This window comes from Vanacampus margaritifer, chromosome 5 (genome assembly GCF_051991255.1).
Source record: "Vanacampus margaritifer isolate UIUO_Vmar chromosome 5, RoL_Vmar_1.0, whole genome shotgun sequence".
NCBI classification, from domain to species: Eukaryota; Metazoa; Chordata; class Actinopteri; order Syngnathiformes; family Syngnathidae; genus Vanacampus; species Vanacampus margaritifer.
In genome coordinates, this window is record NC_135436.1 from 30,627,569 (window position 1) to 30,650,273 (window position 22,705).

Genomic DNA, 22,705 nt, shown 5'->3' on the forward strand with positions numbered 1-22,705 from the left:
ACAGGAATTGCAATGTGGTCTTTGAGTCGTTTCGCCAAACATGGCGGCTAGCCTGCTAGCTAACGGCAACGCTACAGTGTCCAAAGACGACCGTGCCATTAAACCGAGCAACAGAAAAGTCAGTTACTAATTAGCCAGTCCCGCAAGATCATGTTCATCATCCATTTTGGAGATTTATTTTCCAGGAATGTGAATTTCACTGGCGCCATCTAGTGGCGAAGTAGCTGAAGCTCGCGTCGTCCAACTTGTGATGCGTTACTCATGAATGGCCGCCATTTTGAGTATCTGTTATTGCTGGAACATTCGCATGAAACAAAATTAATAGTGAACTAATTTTTATTTTTTTTTTTTAAAGGAGGTAAAACAGAACTTTTTACAAACCAACCGACACAAAACAAACTTCATATTATGGAACATCTTCAACCATAACACAATATGGGATGAGGTCATTTTAGATGTTGAGAATATTACGGTTGGTTGGATGCTCCGTAGTGTAGGCAAAGTTTTGTCTAGCTTAAAAATAATAATAATAATAATTTGAATAAATAAACAGTCGCAAACCATTGTGTGGCTCTCCATTGTTTTTGCCTGTGTGCGCAGTGCACGCTAGCTGCGGTCGCGTTAGCATGACGTCACTGGCAAGATGAGGAGGGGAGGGGCTCCCGGGTGGGGGCCGTGGCAGTGAAGACGCTCTGCTTTTTGGTGTAGAGCAGAGCAGAGTAGATACCGTGGGTGGAAACGAGGCTTTAGTAACATTTTCAAGTTGACTGTGGCAACATAAAGCAAAAAGTTGATCTTGTAAGGTTGACAAAGATCCCACGTTGGTTGCCTGCGTGATGCAAATCCGTCCTGCACATTTGCCACCATTTGACTTTGGAGGGGCCGTAAATGTGATTTCAAGTCTCGGCGGCGAGCGTCAACATGTCAAAGTGGAGCACTGACAAAGAAAGCAGCCCCTTTCGCGTGCGTCCAACAAGTCCGGAGAAGTCTTCGAGGACCCGTAAAACAAGAGCGCAACGATGCGGCCCAGTTTTTTTTTTTTTTTCTTCCGAGCACGAAGACGTCCAAAGTCAATATGTCGTCCGGTGAAATACGGCGCGCCTTCACACACTGGATGGAAGAAATAAATGCATTTCAAGAGTGTTTTATTGATACAGGTGCGCACTCGTTTAGCAGACGCGGATGCCATTTGCTGCCTTTCACAAAAATCCATCTTTTTTGGGGTATTCTGCTGATGGAGGGATGAACTTCTTCACGGCCAAAATTTGTTCGCCTCTACTTGCTCTTATTTATTGCTCTTAAGTAATCCGCAGTGGACCACGTGCCTCCGCCATTACATATCGTTATGTGGAAAACACGTATGTCCATTTTTTTTTCAGTTTCATCCCAAAAATGGACATAAGTGTTTTTCACATAGCAGCGACAATATACAATATTCTGTTGACGATTGAGGTGCCAAAACATGTCTAACTTCCCTGTCAGTGGTTTACAACGCTGAAATTCAAAGCAGTCACGTGATATTACTGGCATCAGTTATTGTCCATTATTTTCTAGCTCCCCAGTTTGAGAAAAGTGCATTAAAGCAGCCTTAAAGGGTGATGACATTTTTCCAGGAGGTCAAAGACAGTTCAGGAATGACATGGAGCATTCCATTTTCTCGGGATGCGCAGACACGTGCCAGGACTTCTTGAAATGAAGGTGAAGCTGGAGGTCACGCTAATGAAAGCGGCCCAAGCGCTTCCTCGCCGAATGCTTTGCCAGCTTGGACCAAGAGTCCGGAAAACGTCAAAAGCGCTCCGCCGCTCTCGACCCCAATGTTTTTCCCAGACGAGGAGCCGCGCACGAACCCGCGAACGGAGTTTACAGATGTGCATCCCGGCAGGCACACCTGCCGCCGCAGGTTGACGGGCGTATTTGTGTTGTGTTTGTTTGGTGCTGCCAATCCACGTCACCGTCGCAAAGTCCAGAAAACCCCCAACAAAGTCCAGCAGGTCCTTGTCAGCACGTTTAGTGCACGAAAGGCATGAAACGCGCCATTTGCTGCGCGGGCCGGAATGCTTTTAACGAGTCCAACGTATTGAGTGACACGTCTGCGTGACTTCCTGTTGATGTTGGCCGGCGCCGAATGACTCCTTCGTGGACTTGAAGTGACTCGCACGCGACCTTCGCAGCAGGCCGGCAAGCAGCATTCGTTTGCAAGTTCTTCTCATCAAGTACGAACTTATTCAGCTGCGCGCTTCGAGCGGCTTCATCGCATCCGTTACGAGAAGCTCACTCGCCAAACACAAGCGGCTGAGTTGATTCTAGGGATGGGCATCGATTCTGATTTCCTCCACCGAGTTCAGTTCTATCAATTCTTATTACTCACCGGCATTTGCTCTTCCAACGCTGCAAAAAACAGCTTTTATTGGAATAATATGATGGTGACCAAACGTGTCGTCTTTTTGGAGGACAGACCATTTTCTTACGTCCTATTCGGGCGTCCGGGTTCGCCACCCCGCCATAAATTCAATAAATATATATATATATTTTTTTTAAATCAGAATATGGTCCCCCTACCCTAGTGTTAAGTTAGTCAGACTTCCTTGCACAGCAGCGAGCTCTTAATTCAGGCCTTTGTGAGATCATGAGTGCGTGCGTGCGTGCGTGCGTGCGTGCGTGCGGCTGGCGCAAAACAAAATGGCCACGCAGAGCTCCAAGCGGCGGGACAAATGGCTCCGAGGCAAGCAGCAAATCGATGCAGGTTTATGGAGGTGGTCGCGTCTCTTTTAAAGACAGAGCAGCAGACGGTGGCGGAGGGAGGGAGGGCGTTAGGGGCGGGGCTGGCGGTCCAACGCATCCCCACTGCGGCGTCAGGCTCAGTTAAGCGTCAAACAGCAAACGCTGCACTGCCGATGCAAGCAAACTTGAGCCCGTCGACTCAAATCCGGTTTTCAACTGATGCCGTCCGCTTGAAATGTGGAAAAAGTGCGCTGACAAAGCACGAGCGCCGCCAGCGTGCAAGACTTGAAAGCAACTCCGCTTGAAAAGCAGACTTGAAGCAACTTTTCCCAAACTACTGCTCGTAGACTCTGAATGCTAATGCTAAAAACAAAGCTACGAGCAACGACTGAGAAGTGAAATGGATCCACGGCTTTTCCCTCCTTCCAATTCAAGCTTGAAAGCGTCTGAGTTGAAATCCTCGCAATGCGAACGAAGCTGCCGACAAACTGATCAGATACGAAATCCTGATCCTGAAAGTGGCTCGACTCTAAATAACATTTGGCGTGACCAATAGGATTCTGCCAAACTTTTTCTTTTCTCTCTTCACTGGGCCTTCTGCTCGTCCGTAACTAAGTAAAAATAAAAGGCAAATCATTTTACGACTTTATGGCTCGACACGAGAGTTGAAGTCGAAGTTTAGATGGAGACGCGATCTCACGCCATCGGATGACGACGGCGCTCACAACTTTCTCAAAGTCAATTAGAAATAAGCTCTGATGGAAACTTGTAGCAAGTGCGGCCGCTCATCTTTTACACGAACAACAAACAAGCATTGAAAATCCCTGCGGCGCCGCTCGTGTGCACGATGACCATCCGAGCGTCGCGTTCCGGTCGCACGCGCGATGTTCAGCCATCACAATCTCGCACGGGGACGTTCACAAAGTAGCAGGCCGTCTTGCAGGTGTCCTGCCAACGACGCCAACGACGCGCACGCACGCGCACGCACGCACACGCACACGCCTCCTCGCTTTCCTGCCAACAGCACACACCGGCGCGACCTTTGCGTTACTTACGCTGACTCGGCATTTGGCGGCGTTGCGCTAAGTGATTGCGCGGCTGCCGCTGTGCGTGCGTGACGACGAGAGAGACGTTGATTCCTGGACGACGCCAACAACAACACACCGAGCGTACCTGCAATTTAAGAGGCGGAGGTCCTCAATCTTGTCCCGCACGGAGCTAATTGGTTGCACTAATGGGAGGATGCTAACCGTGCCGGGCGCTAAATTCATTGATGTGAGCGCACGTGAGGTGCCGTGTTAGGAAAGAAAATCAATGCGAGTCAAAAGCCGGCAAATTGGAGGACAGAAACACGACAAGATTGAAAATACAACAAATCTCAATCAGTGACATCAGACACGGTTTTGCTACGCTTGTTGGGTCGCCATCTTGGATTTGTGGAGAAAAAAAAAGCTCAGGCATGAATATATATATTAAAAGTGTCAAAATGAGTGCGTTCATTTTCAGTTCATTTAAAGTTCCTTTTAACGCCACCATTTATTGATTGATTTTTTACGAATGGCCGCCACTTACTTGTAAATCGTGTACTGGCGGGAATTGCAGTGGCAACGAAACACGTCCACGTTTGGCAGGAATAAATGTCATAATCATGCTTACATTTGTGGAGACTGCGATCAAGTTGTATTTTCCAATTTCAAACATTTCGCAATTTACTTGTTGACAAAGTCCAAGCCGAGACACTCTTGGGTCCGCCCCCTCATTTGAATAACATTTCATGAAATTAATAAACAGGAAAGCAGAGCCTTTTTAGTCATCCATTCATATTTAAGTCTATTTATATATTTATTTTGTATTCATTTCCACATCGAGTCATTTTTATCTCTCGAATAGATTTTTGTTATTTCCATGATTTTTTTTGCGTTTAAATCAGAGATGTCAAACTTTTCAAAATTTTTTAATCCGATGAATCGCTTCGTTAAAAAGGCTTTTTATCAAAGAATTTTGCCCGCCGATAATAAAGAGCACCTGCTATGTGAATTTTTAAAAAATATTTAATGTTATGAGGACGTTTTCAACATTTTTGGATCGGCTGCGCTCGCTCATCCTTGCATGACTTAAAATGGGGGGAAATAGTTTGACGTGAAGGAACATTCTTCATGTCACGCGTAAACGTTTCTTCAACACTCGACTTGAATGTCGTGATGTTGATTTCTCAAACGCAACCTGAGCTACCTTGAACGTAACCGTCCGCTTGTCAGCTAAAGGATCTTCTTAGGCGGATTTACAAAGTAGACTTGAGACCAGGACGGAACACCTGGAAACACCTGGAAACACCTGCATTCACGTTGACGAGCAGGGTTGACCCGTTGCAGTCGTCGAGGTCCGGAGTCCTGCAGGTTGGAGATGTTCCCGCCCACGAGCACAGCTGATTCCTATAATCACGTCATCCGCATGCCTGATTACAGTCTTTAGGATCAGGCGTGTTGGTAGACAGAAGCATCTAAAACCTGCAGGACTCCGGACCTCGAGGCTCGGAATTGGTGAACCCGGTTACGGAGTCTTCTGTCAAGCTAAGACACCGCGGATGTCTTTGGACTGCCGGGACGCGGCGGCTTGCGTCCCTCGAGGACCAGATGGTCACACCTGCGGCCCATTTGCAGACTCCAGGAGGACGTCCGCGAAATCGGTGGCCATTCGAGGCCCGTCGCTGAAGAACCGGACTTGAATGGGCGCCGCTTGTGGATCCGTCGGCATGTGATTGGCCAGCAGGGGGGGAGGGGGGGGCACAGTGCGATCATTACCGCCAATCAACCCGAGCGTGCGTGAAAGTGGAAGCCGACAGGGGGGGCAAAGGTGGGACAAAAAGGTGCGATTTGCTGGTCCGGATGGCGAGCGGAGAACAGGATGAGGTCTTTTATCTGACGGTCGGGAAAAGCAGTTAATCAAGCGTCGCCCCCCCCCCCCCCCCGCCGGCGCTTTGTTTTGTCTTCGGCTCGCCGTCCTTCTCTTCCTCGTCCAACTCCCGACCGCCGCAGCGTGACGTCAGCGTTAAGTCTCCCTAATTGAGACTTCACGCTGGTCGACTTTAAACGGCCCCCCCCCCCCTCCTCCCGCCGTCCGCCGACCCGCTCCTTGATTCGATTTGACGCCGGCCGCGCTTCACCTCACCCTCGCCTCGGCCCGCCGGGACAACGGCGCTCCTCTCCTTTCTTTTGTGTGCCTTGCGGCCTTCACGTACGCGATTGCGGTTGCGTTTAACGAAGTCAAAAGCGTCTTTGTTTCAAGACGCAGCACTCGCCCGCCCGCCCGCCGTGCCCGCCGGCGTGCCCGCCTGCCCGTCATCACCAAGTCCAGCAGGACGTGAGCGACATTTCAGTTGGAAGGTTGATGAAGTCTGATGTGTTAACGTAGCCAATTTTTTTGGTGGTAAAAATTTCTTTTCTTTCTTTCTGGTGCTTTTGATCTTGCGTGAGGGTCTGGCAAGTGGCAGGCTCCCGTGGTGGTCCGCACGCAGTCATATGACGGAAGGCGTCACGCGGCGGTCGCAGCTGCCGGATGGCGGCGCCGGCCCGGCCTGGTGGACGGACGCGAGCAGGTGACGCCGCGACTTTGAAGATGAAAAATAAACAAAGGGGACGCAGACGTTTTTTTTTCTTTCTTTCCTACAACAACATTTGCATTGATGAAGGCAAAAAACGCGAACGCCACTCGGGCGTGTTCAACCAAAAGGCGACGTCACACGGAAGCCTGAAAAGTCACACAGGAAAACGTCTTCAGATACTTTATGTAAACAAACAAGGGTTTTGATGTGACCAACCGAGCCAGCAATCAACGACTCGACTCACAGTGACGCGACGCGACGACCGCTTTGTACTTGCTGTGAAATACTCGGACCACTTCCGTGTCACGTCGTTTCGTTTGGATCGCCTCAAACGTCACCCAAATTGTGTTGCGAATACGTTTTCCTGACGAGGTCGCAGGCGAGTCCACTTGGGGCCTCGTTCACAAAGTCCTCACGTGACCAAAAGGCCAACGTGGCAACCACTGGAACGACCCAAACGACCAATTCACCAACCGGACAAACAACCCAGCAAAAGTCAAATGGACCAAGTAACTAATCAATTGACCAAACAAGGAGGCACCTAACTGACAAAACAACTTAAAACAACAACCCACCAACAAATGTGTCAAAGCACCAAATCAGAAAATGGTCCAAACCGCACACAAAAACAAGTAATTACCCAACAAACCACATCATGAAAAGGGCCAACCAACCAGTTAACTAATGGACCAACCAACTAACCAACCCAACAAACCTCTAACCAACCTACAAAGTTGCTTCACCACCAACCACGTAACCAACGGAGCAACCAATTAAGTCATTTATTAACTAGCTGACCAACAAGTAACATACTAAATAACTAAGTTGCCAATCAACCAACAGGGCATCTAAAAACGTGCTAAATAAAATTGCATTTTTACCAACCAACAAAGTAACTAATGGTGCAACCAACCAACCGGGTAACTATATAACTGACCATCCAACTAAGTCAAGAACCAACACGACAAACCTCCAACCAACCAAGTGGCAAAGTAACCAAACAACCAACCCGCCAACAAAACATTTTTTAACCAACTAACAAACTAAATAACTAATGCATCGACCAACACGGTAACCAACTAACTAAGCAAATAAGATGACACTCTTTTGTGTTAGCTGCCGTGTGTTGCTGTCGTTTATGCTTTTCCATTTTGTCAGGATTAGCGGTGAGCGCGGATTTCGCGTTGTGCTCCGTCCGGCGCGGCGCAATCATTTCCCAGCGATGCCGGCGACTCTCCCACGCGTCCGTCCCGGCCCACCCGTTTCGATCGCAGCGGCGGGTGGGCCAATTAGTCCGGAGAAAAACGACAAGCTCACAACGCTTTCCAAGGCGTTGACGTGTTGGAAAAAGGTCACGGGATTGTGCCCTGGCAAATCTGCCCGGCGACAAAACCGCACGAGTAATGAATTGATAGGCGGTCTTGGACGACATTTGGCTGCAAAAAAAGTTGAAACCTTTGCAGCAAAAGTTGTATTTGCCCAAGAATAAACATTAGTTGGGGTTCCATCCATCCATTTGTAATCAAACTGAATGGAAACGCCAGAAATTCGAAAAAAAATTCTTCAAATTTGACTCTTTTTGAAAAATGAATCTGCTAACAATCCAACACAAAACGTGTTTTTGGAGAATAAAAGTCAGCTGTGTTGATCAGATTGAGCGGAAAAATAGAAAAGCAGCTTTAGAAACAAGACACACACAAAATGAGGACAATTTTCCGCTTAGAAATAAAAGAAATTGTGACGTCAGGAAACCGTTGAAGGTTGAAAGTTGTGCGCTGCCGTGACAAAAACACGCCACTTTTGCCGATAGATTCGTGACGTGCGGAAAGACGGCGCATCCGCAAGCAGAACGACGAGCCTGCACCAGCACGCAAAGCGTTAGCGCTGACAGATTAGCCGCAGGTTCACAAATGACGTCCCAGAAGGACGTTATCGGACCCGCATGCCACTGAGGATTAAGTATCCGCTTTCTCCTTCTAATCTGAGGTGTGTGTGTGTGTGTGTGTGTGTGTGTGGGGGGGGTACAGAGTTGTCACTTAGCCAAACAACACGTATTGGTGCGATAGCCGGCCTGACAGGTTATAGCGCCGGCTGCGGGGGGGGGATTAAAGGAGGCCATTTAGGCCGGGAGGGCCGAGATTAGGGACGCCACTCTAGTGATGCATTCTTTTTTCAACAAACAGCTCGCGTGTTTGCGGACCGAGGGGGGGGGGGGGGGCAGGTGTGGGATCAGGAAAGTAGTACTGGGTGGTCAGAAGGCATCCAGGTGGACAAAGTCCCCAAAATTATATATAAATATATTTTTTTTTTACTGGATTTTTTGGGGGCACACTCCTAGTTTTAACACAATGACTTTTGCAAAAAACATTCAGTATTTCATTTAAAAAACATATAAAAGTAGAGGCGGTAGTGCGGGCGGGTTTTGGGGCGCCGAGGAGGAAGGTGGCTTGCGGGTGGTCAGCCGGCGTCCATGATGATGATGATGATGATGAAGATGATGAAAACGATGAAGAGGCTGCCGTCAAACGCTTCATTTAGCCAACATCAAAGCTGATGACAGTGACGACGCAAGACAAACGACCACTAGACGCAAAAAGGGGTCACCTTGGAAAAGAGCTCGCCCGGATGATCGCCCTTCAAGTGCAAACAAACACAAAACAGCCAACCTTTAATAATGTTTAAAAATCTAGCCTGTCTTCACGTTTTTTTTTTTTACCCGTATTTTTTTTTAAAGTCCCTTAAAAAAAAAAAAAATCAAGCAAACAAACATTTTTCCCCCCCCAAAGAAATCCACGTGGCCGAAGCCACCAATTTGTGGCCAAGTGGCGGCAAATCCTGCGAAATCCTGCGAAATCCTGCGAAATCCTGCGAAATCCTGCTGACGAGCGCCTTAATGGACGCAGCAAGAAAATGAGTGACGAGCGGTCACCAAAGTCAACAATGTGTGTGAATGGCGACTCAAGAAGACAAAAAGGCAACTTGATTCTCTTAAGTCGCGGCTCTCACAACCCTCGAGTGAGCGATGGCAAAGGTGACGACGTGCGGGCGGGAAAGGTCAAAAACTTTTATTGCAAACAATGGAACACAAAGACCAACATGAACAAACCAAAAACCTCACACACATTCATTCATTCGACTCCGCTTCCCGGGAGAGCGCAAACATTCTGTACAAAAAGGATTGGTCGACAACAAATGAGCCACGCTTCAGTATGACACACACAATAAAAAAAAATGAGCCAGCTTATGTACAAGATAATATTTCCCAAGAATGTGGCCGGCTGCCGAGCTTGCTAACAAAACGAGTTACGCGCGTCCCATAAGAAAATGCAAACAAGCTTTTGTCACGTTGGCTGACTTGAAATCTCACAGATGTAAATAAGGCACCTGTTATTCAGCCACAATTGATGATGCTAAGCTAACATCTTAGTGCTAGCATTCGGCCGCAACGGCTGATGCTAAGCTAACATCTTAGTGTTAGCATTCACCCGCAACGGCTGATGCTAAGCTAACATCTTAGTGTTAGCATTCGCCCGCAACGGCTGATGCTAAGCTAACATCTTAGTGCTAGCATTCGGCCGCAACGGCTGATGCTAAGCTAACATCTTAGCGTTAGCATTCGCCCGCAAGGGCTGATGCTAAGCTAACATCTTAGCATTAGCAATCGGCCGCAACGGCTGATGCTAAGCTAACATCTTAGTGCTAGCATTCGCCCGCAAGGGCTGATGCTAAGCTAACATCTTAGCATTAGCTACACAACATGGCGACAGCGAGAAGTAAAAAGTTGATGGAAGTGAGCAAGAGACGCTTGCAAATGTCGCACATTCCTCCCGCAAAATGCTCGTCGCATACAAAATCCCCAAAAAGTTTAGCATTCGTCATAAAGGACACAATGACCGCATTCCAACTAAACGACAAGAAAAAGTCGGACTATTTTGAGAATATGTACTTCTGAGGAGAACTATGTAAATATTATAAAAATCTGTATTAAAAAGTTGTTGTTTTTTTTAGATAAAATGAAATGATTTTACAAGTTTCTTTTCCAATTAATTGCCACCCCCACACACACACAATTTATAAAATGTCTTTTTGAAGTCAAATTTGTTTGAAAATATACAAATAAAGACTGTGAAAATGCAGAATAGTTGTCATAAGATTTCAACTTTGTTTCTGAAATAAAAGCAGCCAATTGTTTTCTTGAAAATCATGACTTGCAAAAATACAATTTGTCGATAAAATACAATCAAAATCATTTATTAGAAAAAGACCTCTTAGAAAAAAAAAACAACTTTGTACTTGAATAAGACCTGACGAATGCTTGGAAAAAAAATACTTTTTTTTTTTTTTAAATTGTCAAATGAAATCTTTTTCAAAAGTTTTCTGTGCCAAATCCATCGTTTGTCTCAAAGTGCAGTTTTGTCTGCAGCGTGTCCTTCGTCCTTCGTCCTTCGTAAACGCATCAAAGTTGTTTCGCATGCGACGAGGCGAAGGCCATTCGAGTTGGCAGATGTGCCGAGGAGGAGCCATTTTGGAAGCTGCAGGTTTGAGGCGAGGGCCGCTCCCCCCTGCGGCCGCGTGAGACATGAAAGCGCTTTATTCTCAGCGAGGGCGGGGCCGGGAGGCGCTCGCAAGCCGCAGCGCAAAACCTCAAAGAGGTGGAGCCGCAACACATGCTGCATGTGTCTCAAGGCCTCCCCGTCAAAGCCACTCAACTCTTCTTACGCGCTTGATTTTACCCGACTCACAAGATTCGCAAGATTCATTGGAGAACTTTTCAAAACAGAAAAATAAAACATTTTGGATCAATATTTTTCATCACAAAGCTTAACCAACCAAATTGTCCGAACCAAAATTCTTGAACAAGCCGGGAAAGAGCGCCAATAAGCGTTTTCCACAAAAAATGGGGGTTGTCGACGGAAGAGGATTCGGGCAAGTGAAGACAGAGAAAGAAAAAAAAGTTTGAAAGGATTCTGACTTTTATCTGAGAATCAAGTCAGAATCCTTTCAGACTTTTTTTCTCTCTTTCTCTTCACTGGCCCTCATCCAGAGGTCTAAAGATGCTACTTGTTAGCCAAGTCTATGGCATTTTGTATTGTGTGTTAGCATTAAGCTAGCAGGTGGTGAACTTGTGTGGTTTGCTTCAAATAAGCAAATATGGAATTCTTTCTTTAAAAAAACAAATGATCGACGGCGTTGCAAGGGTTAAACGAGTCGTGTTGGATGTCAGGAATAAAAAAAAAAAAAGAGAAGTGAAAGTTGGTGTGAGCTCACAAGTGATGATGTCAGTGCTTTGCCGAGGACTTGATGAGCGTGCGCGTTTGTGAGCGAGCGAGCGAGCGAGCGAGCGAGCGAGTCTCCTCCTCTTTTGGAGAACTTTTCCACACGTCTCCAGTTTCGCGCACTTTTTCCGTGATGAGCGGGAGCGGACGCGAGTGCTGATGTCAGCGGCTAACAATGTTTCCGCTAAGACATCTTCGTCCTCCTCCTCGAAGCAAACGTGGGTTTTTTCCCCCCCCGGATTTTGTGTGTGTGTTGCAGGCTAACGGGAGCCCAAAATGGCGACGGCCGCAAAAACCACAACACATCTGCAACTTTGACCACTTCCATCAAACGCACAGAAAACGGCCTTCTAATTTCACGCATGCTCGTCATTAGGCTGACAAGAGAATTAAGATACACCCTGGACTGGTCGCCAGCCAATCCCAGCGCACATTTTGACAAAAAAAAAAAACAAACATTCACAACTCCGAACAATTTTGAGTCTTCCATGAGTCGAAGAGCTTAAATTAAGCAAGCTGACTTATGTTGAGAGCTGTGGGACACCTTGGATTGGTCTCCTGCCAATCAGGCCACAAATAGACACAATGGATTGGTCGCCAGGCAAGATAGCACATATCTATAAATAGACACTCACATTCACATCTACAGACATTTGAGATGTCTTCAACTGACGCCTGGATGACTTTTTGGAAGAGAAGTGCACCCTGGATTGGTCGCCACATAGAACCAATTTGGAGTCTGCAATCAATTTACTGGGGAAACCAAGCGCATTGCTTGCTAGCCAACAGCAGGGCACAAACAAACAAGCATTCAGACGGACACTTTGTCCAGTTTGTTGAGTCAAGCGCAATTTTGGCACACCCTGGACTGGTCGTGGCCAATCGCAGGGTACATACAACAAACAATGGACTGGTCGCCAAAAGACATGAGGTCACGTAGCAAGCAGCAACGTGCCGACGCCCACATCCGCACCTGCCGACACTTTTGCAAGCCAATTTGGAATGTGGCTCACGCAAACGCCACGCAGGAAGGCCCGGCCCAGATTCAAACACACAACCTCAAACGTGTCAGGCAGCTATGCTAACCACTAGCCCAATGTGCTGCCATAAAAATAAAATAAAAATAGCCGTATGAAATGGGGAAGGCGTAGTAGGTCAGGTGCCAAACTTGTTTCTCAACGCCGGCCACCTTGTTTCATTTCCGGTCCTGGCAAGCAGAGGCGGCAAATCCGGGTCCAGAAAGTACAAATCCTGCCACAGTTTAGCTTTAGCCTCGGGTGCTCCTTAGCTAGCTGCCTAGCTAGCTGCCATTGTGCTCGTTCACCTGCTAGTGAGCTCGCTAGCAATAGTGGCTTAAGCCAAACTGGCAGGATTTGGACTTTCCGGACCCGGATTTGCCGCCTCTGCTGGCAAGTAACCAAGTACAAATACTTAGAGAGTAGATTTGTCCGATTATTCATTTTTTCTGCACTTTTTGTCACTCAGTGGAGATGCTCAACATCCTTCGTTGTCTTCGGCGATGTGACTGTGGCACAACTTTGCATTTTTAGGAGAAGTTTGCAACAGAACATTTCCTGTGGCAAGCCGGGCCACAGAAAATGGGGGAGATGGGGGGGGGGGGGGGGTCATGTCTGCTCACCAGAGTCGCTCTGGCTTTGACATTTGTGCGACTGTTAGCACATCTCAGTAGTGTGTGGGAAACCCTCGTCCTCCTCTTCGTTCCCTTTCAGAGCGCATGTCATCGCCGGCAGCGTTCAAGAGGCCGAGGTGGGCCAATCGCATGGCGGCGGCGGCGTCCCGGCCCCGTGCCGGTAAAGCGGCCTCCCGCGCGCGCTTTTGCTCAAACGTACCACTCCCGGCGCGAGATGACCGACCCGTCCACGTGCGCCACGTAGTCGCCGTCGGCGCAGTTGTTGCAGCGGTCGTCCGACAGGTACGGCGAGCCGTTGCTCAGCACGGGCGGCCCGCACGGGTGCTGCGCCATCTGGCCGCCGTAGCGCTCCACGTAGTAGTCGCCCTCCCGCTCGCCCCAGTCGTCGCCAGCCCGCTCCTTGCCGGTGTAGTCGGGGTAGATGACGTCCCCGGAGAGTTTGGACTTGAGGTCCTGGCTGCCTTTGTTGCCGCTGTCGCCGTAAACCTCCTGGAGCTCGTGCGGCTGCAGGACGTCCATCTGCGTCTCCTTCTGCATGTCCGACGGGCCCAGGTACTGCTTGGTGTAGTAGTCGCCCCGGAAGGTGCGGCGCTGGCGCATCAAACACACGCAGGCGGCCAGCAGCACCAGGACCAGGATGAGAGCGCCGCCCACCGCCCCGCCCACCACCGCGCCCAGCGTGCCGTCCTGCACGGGGGCCAGCGTGGGCGAGGTCAACGGGGAGCGCGCCGTGCCGGCGGCGGGCACGCGGGGCCGCCGGGTGGCGGTGGTGGCCGCGGGGGCCGCCGTGGTGGACGGGGGTTCTGCGGACGGTACGAGTCCAGATGAAAACATGACACCTTCTTGTCGCGTAACAAGCGACAAGCCGACGCAATTTCAAACGGTGCCTCTGCGCACTCATGTGGCCTCATTCTTTATTCTTTTTTTTAAATAAAATGCTTTACTGTAACTGTTGTGACTTTGTGGATTATTTCTAGTACTGGGGTACCGTGACTTAAAAAAAATAATAATTCTAATAAGCTAGTGACAGGACGATTGGAGCCAATATTCATTTGCAGGAAAAGAGAAAATAATATTATTAGTGTCAAAATTTAAATTTAACATGAAGAATTTGATTGTAAATATTGAATCGTTTCCAGCTATCATCGGGACAAACGCACTCTGAACTAGAAGTGGGAATCTTTGACTGTCTCACGATTCGATTCCGATTTTTGGGTCTGCGATTCGATTCAGAATCAATTTTCCATTCAAAATGATCTGATTGACAATTATTTCCGCTTCAATTTATAAATGTGCAAAGAATCGTCACGATCGACTCCAGTGTGACTCGCTAATGCTAATTAGCGCGCTACTCGCGGCACTTTTATCACTCAAAAGAACGACTTTTCATACAAAAACACTTCAGGATTGTATACAGAGAAGCATCTTAACATCGGCATATGCTCTTCCTACACTGTAAAAAATAAAAAAATGAAATATTGGAATAACTTGGTTGTGACTTTTTTCGTCCACTCTCTTATGTGGCTACAATTTTACAATCGGAACCACACTGCCCCTAAGTGGCCAAACCGGGTACAACATGAACAGCGCTCCAATAAAGGCAAACGCAAACAAGGGCATGACAGTATAAAATCATTTCAATTAAATTGATTTAAAATCCATTCTGAATAGTACTAAATGAGAATCCCGATTCTAATGAGAACACATCTCAGACCGAATGATAATGCTGCAAATTGTTAATCAATGAAATGTCCCTTAACATATTTTAAAAATGTCAACTTTTCACTTTTTGAGATATTTTCATGTTTAACCAAAAAAAGCTTGCGCAATACGAATGTCATCATGCGTTTTGAAAATTCACGTATTGCTAAACCTACCCTTAATAATTCATACATTTGACTAAAATCGGATTACAATATTACATAGCCTATTATTGTCATTATGATGATGATTATGAAGACCTGATGTGCTAGAGCAAAAAGGTGGACAAGGAGGTTATGAAAGGCCGAGGCCGCCACCCACACGCGTCTCCCGAACCCTGCTGCGGGGTCGTCACGGGACAAGGAGCAGCCATCCGTCATTTGTCCTCCGCAGGTGGGAGAGGTGGCTAACTCGCTGATAGCAGTTGGACAAAACGCCAGCTGACGCCAGCTCCTTTCTGTGACCGCCGGCCGGCCGGCGCCGTCCAGGCCCAATACATCATCGTCCTCATGCCATCATATGAAAAACAGCACATCTGTTCAAAAAGTCGGGTTGACGTCCACTTGTGCAGTTCTGGCACCCTCTGGTGGCTAGTTTTTTAGTGCAGTTTAATTTTCATAAGGCATGTTTTGGCCCTTCTCTGTTTAAATAGTCAATATGTGGAGGAACTCAATCTGTGCTTGCATTAGAAGAGACAGCAAAATAATACGTTATTGCTGTCAAAGGTCAAAAGGTCTCAAATTTGACCCGAGCAGTATGCAAGGGTGACGAGCACCTGCTAGCGCGCAAGACGTTTAGAAGAGCGACAGCAAGCGGGGGAGGGGAAGATCACTTCAAAATGGGGGGAGGCGAAGAAGCCGCATGGCCCAAGTCTTCATATTTCAAGCTAATTGGCCTGCAGAGTCTTTCCTGGACGGGAAGTCCGTCAGCTGCGCTTTCGCTCGGAGGACCACGACTGGCTCGGGCCTGCAAACAAATGAAGCGTGACGGCTTTTCTGGGGCGCGTCCAGAGCTTTCCACAGCCGAGCGCTCGCGCTCACGCTCTCGCCCGCGCTCGCTGGGGAGGCTGGGCGGGGGGAACCAAAGGCAGCGCTTGCTTTGTTTGGAGAGGGATTACAAAGGAGCCGCGCAGGAATGAAAACAAAAAGGAGAGTTCTCAGGCTCCACACCCCGGCCCTGACTTTGCAATAACGAGCCGGCCCGAGTGGCCACGCGGGGCCCGCTGCAGGAAGCGCACATGTGGATGCGGCATCAGGATTTATGGCCGCCATTTATACAAGCCCGGCCAGGAAAAACCATTTGGATGGTCCAGGACCAGCAACGCTGCAGCCTGCGGGCCCTCCTTGACATTTACACACAACGCGCGCGCACTCAACGGCTCCGTCGTGTTGCACTGGAACATTTCACGGCTTATCGACGGCACACGAGTCAAAGCTGTCAACGTAATTCATTACATCCACAACAAAGTTGACCAGGAACTTTAAGTGCATCACTGACAGAAGTTTTGTTTTCCTGAACCGCAACATGAAATCCTTTCCGACCGGCTTTAATAAAGGTTTGTGTATGCAAATTAGGCATAGACCGATTATTTGCGCCGATATTCAGCATTTTGACGAATATCGGCATCGGCCATTTTCAAGAATCATACGGCCGTTAACTCATTGACTGGCAGCCATTTTGACTGAAGCAACCCCCTTCGTTCTCGGCTGTTTTGCTGGATTTGGACTGATGTTGCAAGGCCCGCAGAATACTGCGTCTCGTCTTCTATTGCTATAAAAACATGGAACCTACCAAAAGAAAGATGAAAGTTTCTTCTTTCATCAGGAAAAAAATGATCTTTTCATCTGTTTCTCTTTTGCAGCAATTAGCATTAGAATATAGCCAAGTTTCATCATTATTAACAAACCTGTTCAAAACAATGGGAAAAGAGCTTTGTTCAACATGATCCTGGTTGGTCTCTTATACTCTGCTGCCACCTGCTGGCCGGTTTTGCAATAGTTACTGCACAAGAAACTAAGATAACATCCATTATTATTCATTTATATGTATACTGCTGTTCATTGCACAGAACTTTGATTCACACTTTGTTTTTTTTTGTAATATTAACTTATGTTTATTAATAATACTTCAGTAATTGCAAAATGTTAAACGTTTATTTTTACTATTCCTCTCTGGCTCATTTGAATGAAATTTTATTTTTTATTTGTCAAGTTTTCTATATTGAAAGGTAATTGTTAAATTTATTTAAAAAAATATTTTACTATTAAACAATGATGAACATTTACTACCACCAAAATTAATAAATAAAAAATTAACAAATAAAAAAAGAAAAAAGTATACAAAAGTACTGAAAATTGTCCCCGTTGAGTACCGGTATCGATTCCCAGGTAGCGAGTATCGGAAATACTGAGAAACACTTGTTTGTTTTGAGCACCAAAGTGCACAACAAAAATAAAGACCATGACTAGAAATAATCCACAGAGTCGCGTAAATCCTTGAAGTGTGTCTGGGTTTGGGGCGTTTTGCAGTTCAGAAGCAGGACATTTATTACCTTGGACCCAGAGGGACAAGTCCTGGCTGCGGACGCCGATGTCATTGGCGGCTTCGCAGCGATACACGCCCGAGTCGTTGAGCTCCAGCGGACGCGTGAATGCAAACCTGTTGGTTACGATTTCAAGACCGTCTGGCATTGCGCCGTCCAACCTGAGGACGAAAGAAAGAAAGAAAGAAAGAGAAAGATTTGATTCAGAATCGATTTTCTGCTTCAATTTGTAGATGTGCAAAGAATCGTCTTGATCTACGCCGGTCTGACTCGCTAATGCTAATTAGCGCTTTACTCACGGCACTTTTACCACTCAAAAGAACGGCTATTCATACAAAAACGCTTCAGGCTTGTATACAGAGAGCATCCTTACATTACTCACCGGCATGTGGTCCTCCTACGCTGCAAAAAAACGACTTTTATTGGCATAACTTGATTGTGACTTTTTTCTTCTACTCTCTCACGTGGCTACAACTTAACACGCGGAACCACACTGCCCCTAAGTGGCCAAATCAGGTACAACATGAACAGGGCTCCCAATAAAGGCACATACAAACAAGGGTAAGACAGTATAAAATAATTGAAATAAAATGGATTTTGGAGATTTAAAATCGATTCTGAATCCCAACTAAATGAGAATCGCGATTCTTATGAGAATCTACTTTTTGGCACAAATGTTCACTATTACACACTGTCCCTTTTTAAATAAGTACTTTTTTTTTTTTTTACTTGCTGACCGGCTCCAAAAATCTTTTTTGTGCAAAGCCTCCAATTTTATTAAGCTCATGTACAATCATCTTTTTGAGTGACACGACACGCATTCAAACTAAGGCAGTACAGAATGCGGCTAAAATCATCATTCGCGACATTCATGACCGCTTGGGTCAAATGACACGAAAGAGTTTGTTTATAAGCCGTTGAAGCATCTGCCACCGGCAAGAACGTGCGACGTCATCGTAAGAAGATCGGGAAACATTTTATTTGGACTAATACGATGATATACAGACGTTTCCATAAAAAAAAAAAAAAAAAAAAACAAGCCTGGAAAAACACTTAGAAGACGAGAGCTTTTGTCTGTCCTGTCGAGTCTTGGTTGGGGGGGGGGGGGGGGGGGCATTAGATTTCACCAGGCGAGACTTTGCTGGTGCTGTCAGGTCGCCATGAGCCTCGTCTTCACATCAGACGACAACAGAGTGCCACAAGGTCTGACTTATTCACATGCAAGAGACATTTTTATTTATTTATTTATTTATAGCGCTGTCTTCATGACGGCGACGGCTGCTGGATCTTGTGTCAAAGACGAATAACTCAGCAACTACAGTTAAAGCACGCAGATTCTCGTTGGCTATTCACAAACTGACCTATTCGTTTTCTTTTTCTTTTTTCCTCAGGAACCAACCTGCACAAACACTCCATTATTAGCACTTCCTGCCGCCAAAGCCTCGTCTAAAGAAGAAGGTCGCCCGCAAATTTGTGTCAAGGGAATTTGCTGAAATGATGATACATCGCATCTGAAGAGACAAGCTTTGTTTGGTAGGAGGGGCAAAGTTCAGCCCAGGTTGTTAGTGGAAGTTAGGCTGCATGTACAAACGCAATTTGGGTGCTTTTTTTTTTGCTCTAATCAAATCATCAGTATGCTACTAATATTTAGGGTAATGTATGAGTTTGAAATGATATCAAGTGTTTTGAGATCATAGTTTGTAGTAGCAGAGATGGCAAATCCAGGTCCAGAAAATAAAAACCCTGTCACAGTTTGGCTTTAGCCGCAGGTGCTAACTAACTAGCTCCCTTAGACTAAATAGTATGACCCAGTTTAAGGTCAGATTATACCGAAATCAACACCATCTGCTCTGCACAGGACACAAAATATTTCGACAAGGTTAATATAAAGAATTGGAATGTTAATAATGGTTAATAAAATAAAATGAAGTATTAAAAATGCTACAATATCTAACACTCCCTAGCTAGTTCCCTTGGTGCTCGTTTACCTCTTGATAATAGCTAGCTAGCTAGGGGCTAAAGCCAAATTGTGACAGGGTTTTCACTTTCAGATGCTAGCTAGCCAGCTTCCTAGCTAGCCAGCTTCCTAGCTAGCTCCCATGGTGCTCGTTTATCTGCTAGGGAGCTATCTAGCTAGCATCAGGGACTAAAACCAAACTGTAGCAAAGTTTTTACTTTCAGGTGCTAGCTAGCTCCCTTGCTAGCTCCCGTGGTGCTCGTTGACCTGCTAGCATCAGAGGATAAAGTCAAACTTTTTTTGGTTGTTTTTTGGCTAAAGCCAAACTGTGGCAGGGTTTTCACTTTCAGGACCTGGTTTTGCCACCACCGTGTCGTGGTCATTTGGCAATTCGTTGGCGGTGTGTCCATCAGTAGAGTTTTTTGGTCCATCATGTATGGTACACCCACCTGGCCCACGTGTACTCGCGGACGGGGGGGTTGGCCTGGGCATTACACACCAACGTCACCTCGGCTTGTCCGGCATACCAGTTTTTCTCCTGCCCTTTTATGTGGACAATCGGTGCAACTGTTGAAAAACAAAGCGTAACAAAAGTTGACTTCAACAAAAGCTGGCTTATGCTGACCGAAGCACATTTGAGACGATGCATACGTTTCGAGAAGGGGGAAAAAAAGACAAAGTGCATTATGTTGTATTTCAAGAAGCACATGGAGCGAAAACAAAAGGAGGTGAAGACGCTGTACAACTAATAAACTCCTCAAAACCAAAAAGCAAACGAGGGTACACGTCCTGGGTTTGAAGCCCGCACGTGCGGCTGTAATAAAACACAGCAAACAGACTCGGAGATCCAATTTTGCCCATTTTGATTTCTCCGGAGAACAAATGAGTTAGTCATCACTGAAGGAAAAAAAAAAAAAGGGGGACATGTCTGCCTGTCTCGCCCGCTGACCCGTCACGCGCCTCGCCGTGGAAATTGTGCTTCTTTTGCACTTAAAAGAAACCCTCGCTTGTGGCTCGGAGATGATTTGTTGGGCCACAAAGTATTAACCTTGCTTTCCCCCACTTCGACGCTCAGCGCCTTCCTCAGACCATTCGCCATCAACACTCCTGCTGTTATACTTGCACCAACGCAGGAGCAACAATTTGAACGCTTCAGTTGCTAATTCATTACTTGAACTCCAGTTATGGTAATAATACTAAAATAAAATATTCTTGAAATGAAATCCAAATGAACTCACATTAACACATTCTATTTTAAATCTTTCCATGGTCCCAAAACATATTCATATTTATGTTTTATTTTTATGCTAGAGCACACAGTAGGCTTTGAAGCGGCCTCTGACCTGAAGAGGCCGCTTAAAGCAATGCTAGTTATTACAAAAAACGGCCAGCAGGTGGCAGCAGAGTATAAGAGGTCGACCAGGGCCATGTTGGAAAAAAAGATCATTTACTCACAATTCTAAATAGATTTGTGAATAATGATTACACTTAGCTATATGCTAATTGCTGCAAAAAGGAAACCGATGAAAGAAGAGACTTTAATCTTTCCTTTGGTAGGTTCCATGTTTTTATAGCAATAGAACACAATATTGTGTGGGCCTTGCAACATCAGTCAAAATCTAGTAAAACAGCCAGGAGCGAAGGTGGTTGCTTCAGTGAAAATGGCTGCCAGTCAATGAGCTAACCAATTCAACTTTATTGTAAAGGATTTATTCAGCAATATTTTTGAAACACGTTTTGAAGGTGCTTAAATACGTGTAAGAGAGTTGCGCCAAACGTGGCACATGACCTAACAATGTGCCATAAAAAATTCATCACAAGTCAGGTTAACATCTAATTGTTTCCAATTTTTTAAGCAAATTTACTGAAAATGCGCAAAACGGACATGCGACTAATGCCACCTTCCATCTGTTGTTCTTTTGCGACTATTGAGAGGGGAACTCCGCCGCTGTAGGTGGCGCTATACACCATGGAGATGTGATCCAGTTAGCGGCGACCAAGCTATGCTAGTTTGAAAAGAGACGAGAAATGCGACTCACAGTGAATATTGAGCTTGTAGGGGATGCGGAAGTCGCTCTCCAGGGTGGGGTGGCGCACCACGCAGGTGAGCGTCTCGCCCTGCGCGGCGCTCTCAGGCTTCCACATGTAGCGCACGTGCACGCTGGCCGTGCCGTCGGCCTCGTCGCGCCTCTGCGTCTCGGCGCGGCCGCTCAGCGCCGTCTCCCACGAGACCTCGGCGGCGGGGAGGCCGCGTTCGGCGATGCAGGTGGCCACCAGAGACTCGCCTTCGCCTTCCAGCAGGGCGGCGGGCCCGGCCGACACGTACACCTTGGGCTCCACTGGACCAACCGGACGACAGCACAATTAGCATCACAAGACCATATGAAGCGAGCCACCTTTGGTGGACGTCGTCATCTTTCCTTCCGTTTACATAGTGAGCATTAGGCTTGCAAAGAAGTGGAACAGTTTAAGCAGGAAATTCATGGAGATTATTTTTAAAGGGATACTTGACCAGGGTTATTATAGTTTGGGAATTTTTATTTGAGTTCGTTTTTATTTCATTTTGAGTTTTTTTTTTAAATTTAAGTTAGTTTTAATACATTTTCAAGGTGGTTCTGTTAGTTTTAGTTATTTAAAAAATGCTTAGTTTTAGTTTTTTTTTGTGTGTGTATTACTTGGTGGCAAATCCAGGTCCAGAAAGTAAGACCCCTGCCACAGTTTGGCTTTAGCCATTGATGCTAGCTCGCTAGCTCGCTAGCAGGTAAACGAGCACTATGGGAGCTAACCAGGGAGCGCAATATTTAATAAACACCAAGGTAAAATCATGAGAAAAGTAACTCCTTTCTTAGCTAGCATTGCATTTGGTTGTCGCTTCGGAGCGACACCATTTGAAGGTGCTTTTTTATTGGCTGCTGCTTAGATGACGTCACTTCTGTGTGACACTTTCAAACGTCCTTATTCCGGTGAAATAGACTTAAAATCACATTTAAAATCATCCCCAAAGGTGCATTCAATTAACAAAATATTTTTTTTGCTACGATTATAGTTGGTTGTAGTTAGCTTTGTAAACAGGCGGAAGGGTTCTTTTCAAAACCTAAGATAGTGTTTGCATTTGATGTGCTGGGTGAGGAAGGGGCAACATCAGGACACAAACAGCCGGACTGTCTTCATGCATGGACGCGGCCATTGTCTCGTGTGTCGCTATTAAAGAGCACAAGCAGCTGCACCACTAACTTGAGGCCATGATAGTTTGGAA

The 22,705-nt window shown here is 46.5% G+C and overlaps 1 protein-coding gene across 1 annotated transcript in view; it reads right to left on the reverse strand.

Annotated features, from left to right (window-relative positions):
• Positions 1-9,372: 9,372 nt before the first annotated feature.
• Positions 9,373-22,705, reverse strand: part of nectin3a (nectin cell adhesion molecule 3a) — a 35,657-nt gene continuing 22,324 nt past the window's right edge. The window contains exons 3-6 of the mRNA XM_077566701.1: positions 21,489-21,788; positions 19,899-20,016; positions 17,502-17,653; positions 9,373-14,052 (exon numbers count right to left, since the gene is read on the reverse strand). Coding sequence (XP_077422827.1) covers positions 13,439-14,052; positions 17,502-17,653; positions 19,899-20,016; positions 21,489-21,788 — 1,184 coding nt within the window. The 3' untranslated portion in view covers positions 9,373-13,438. The remainder of the gene's footprint in view (positions 14,053-17,501; positions 17,654-19,898; positions 20,017-21,488; positions 21,789-22,705) is intronic.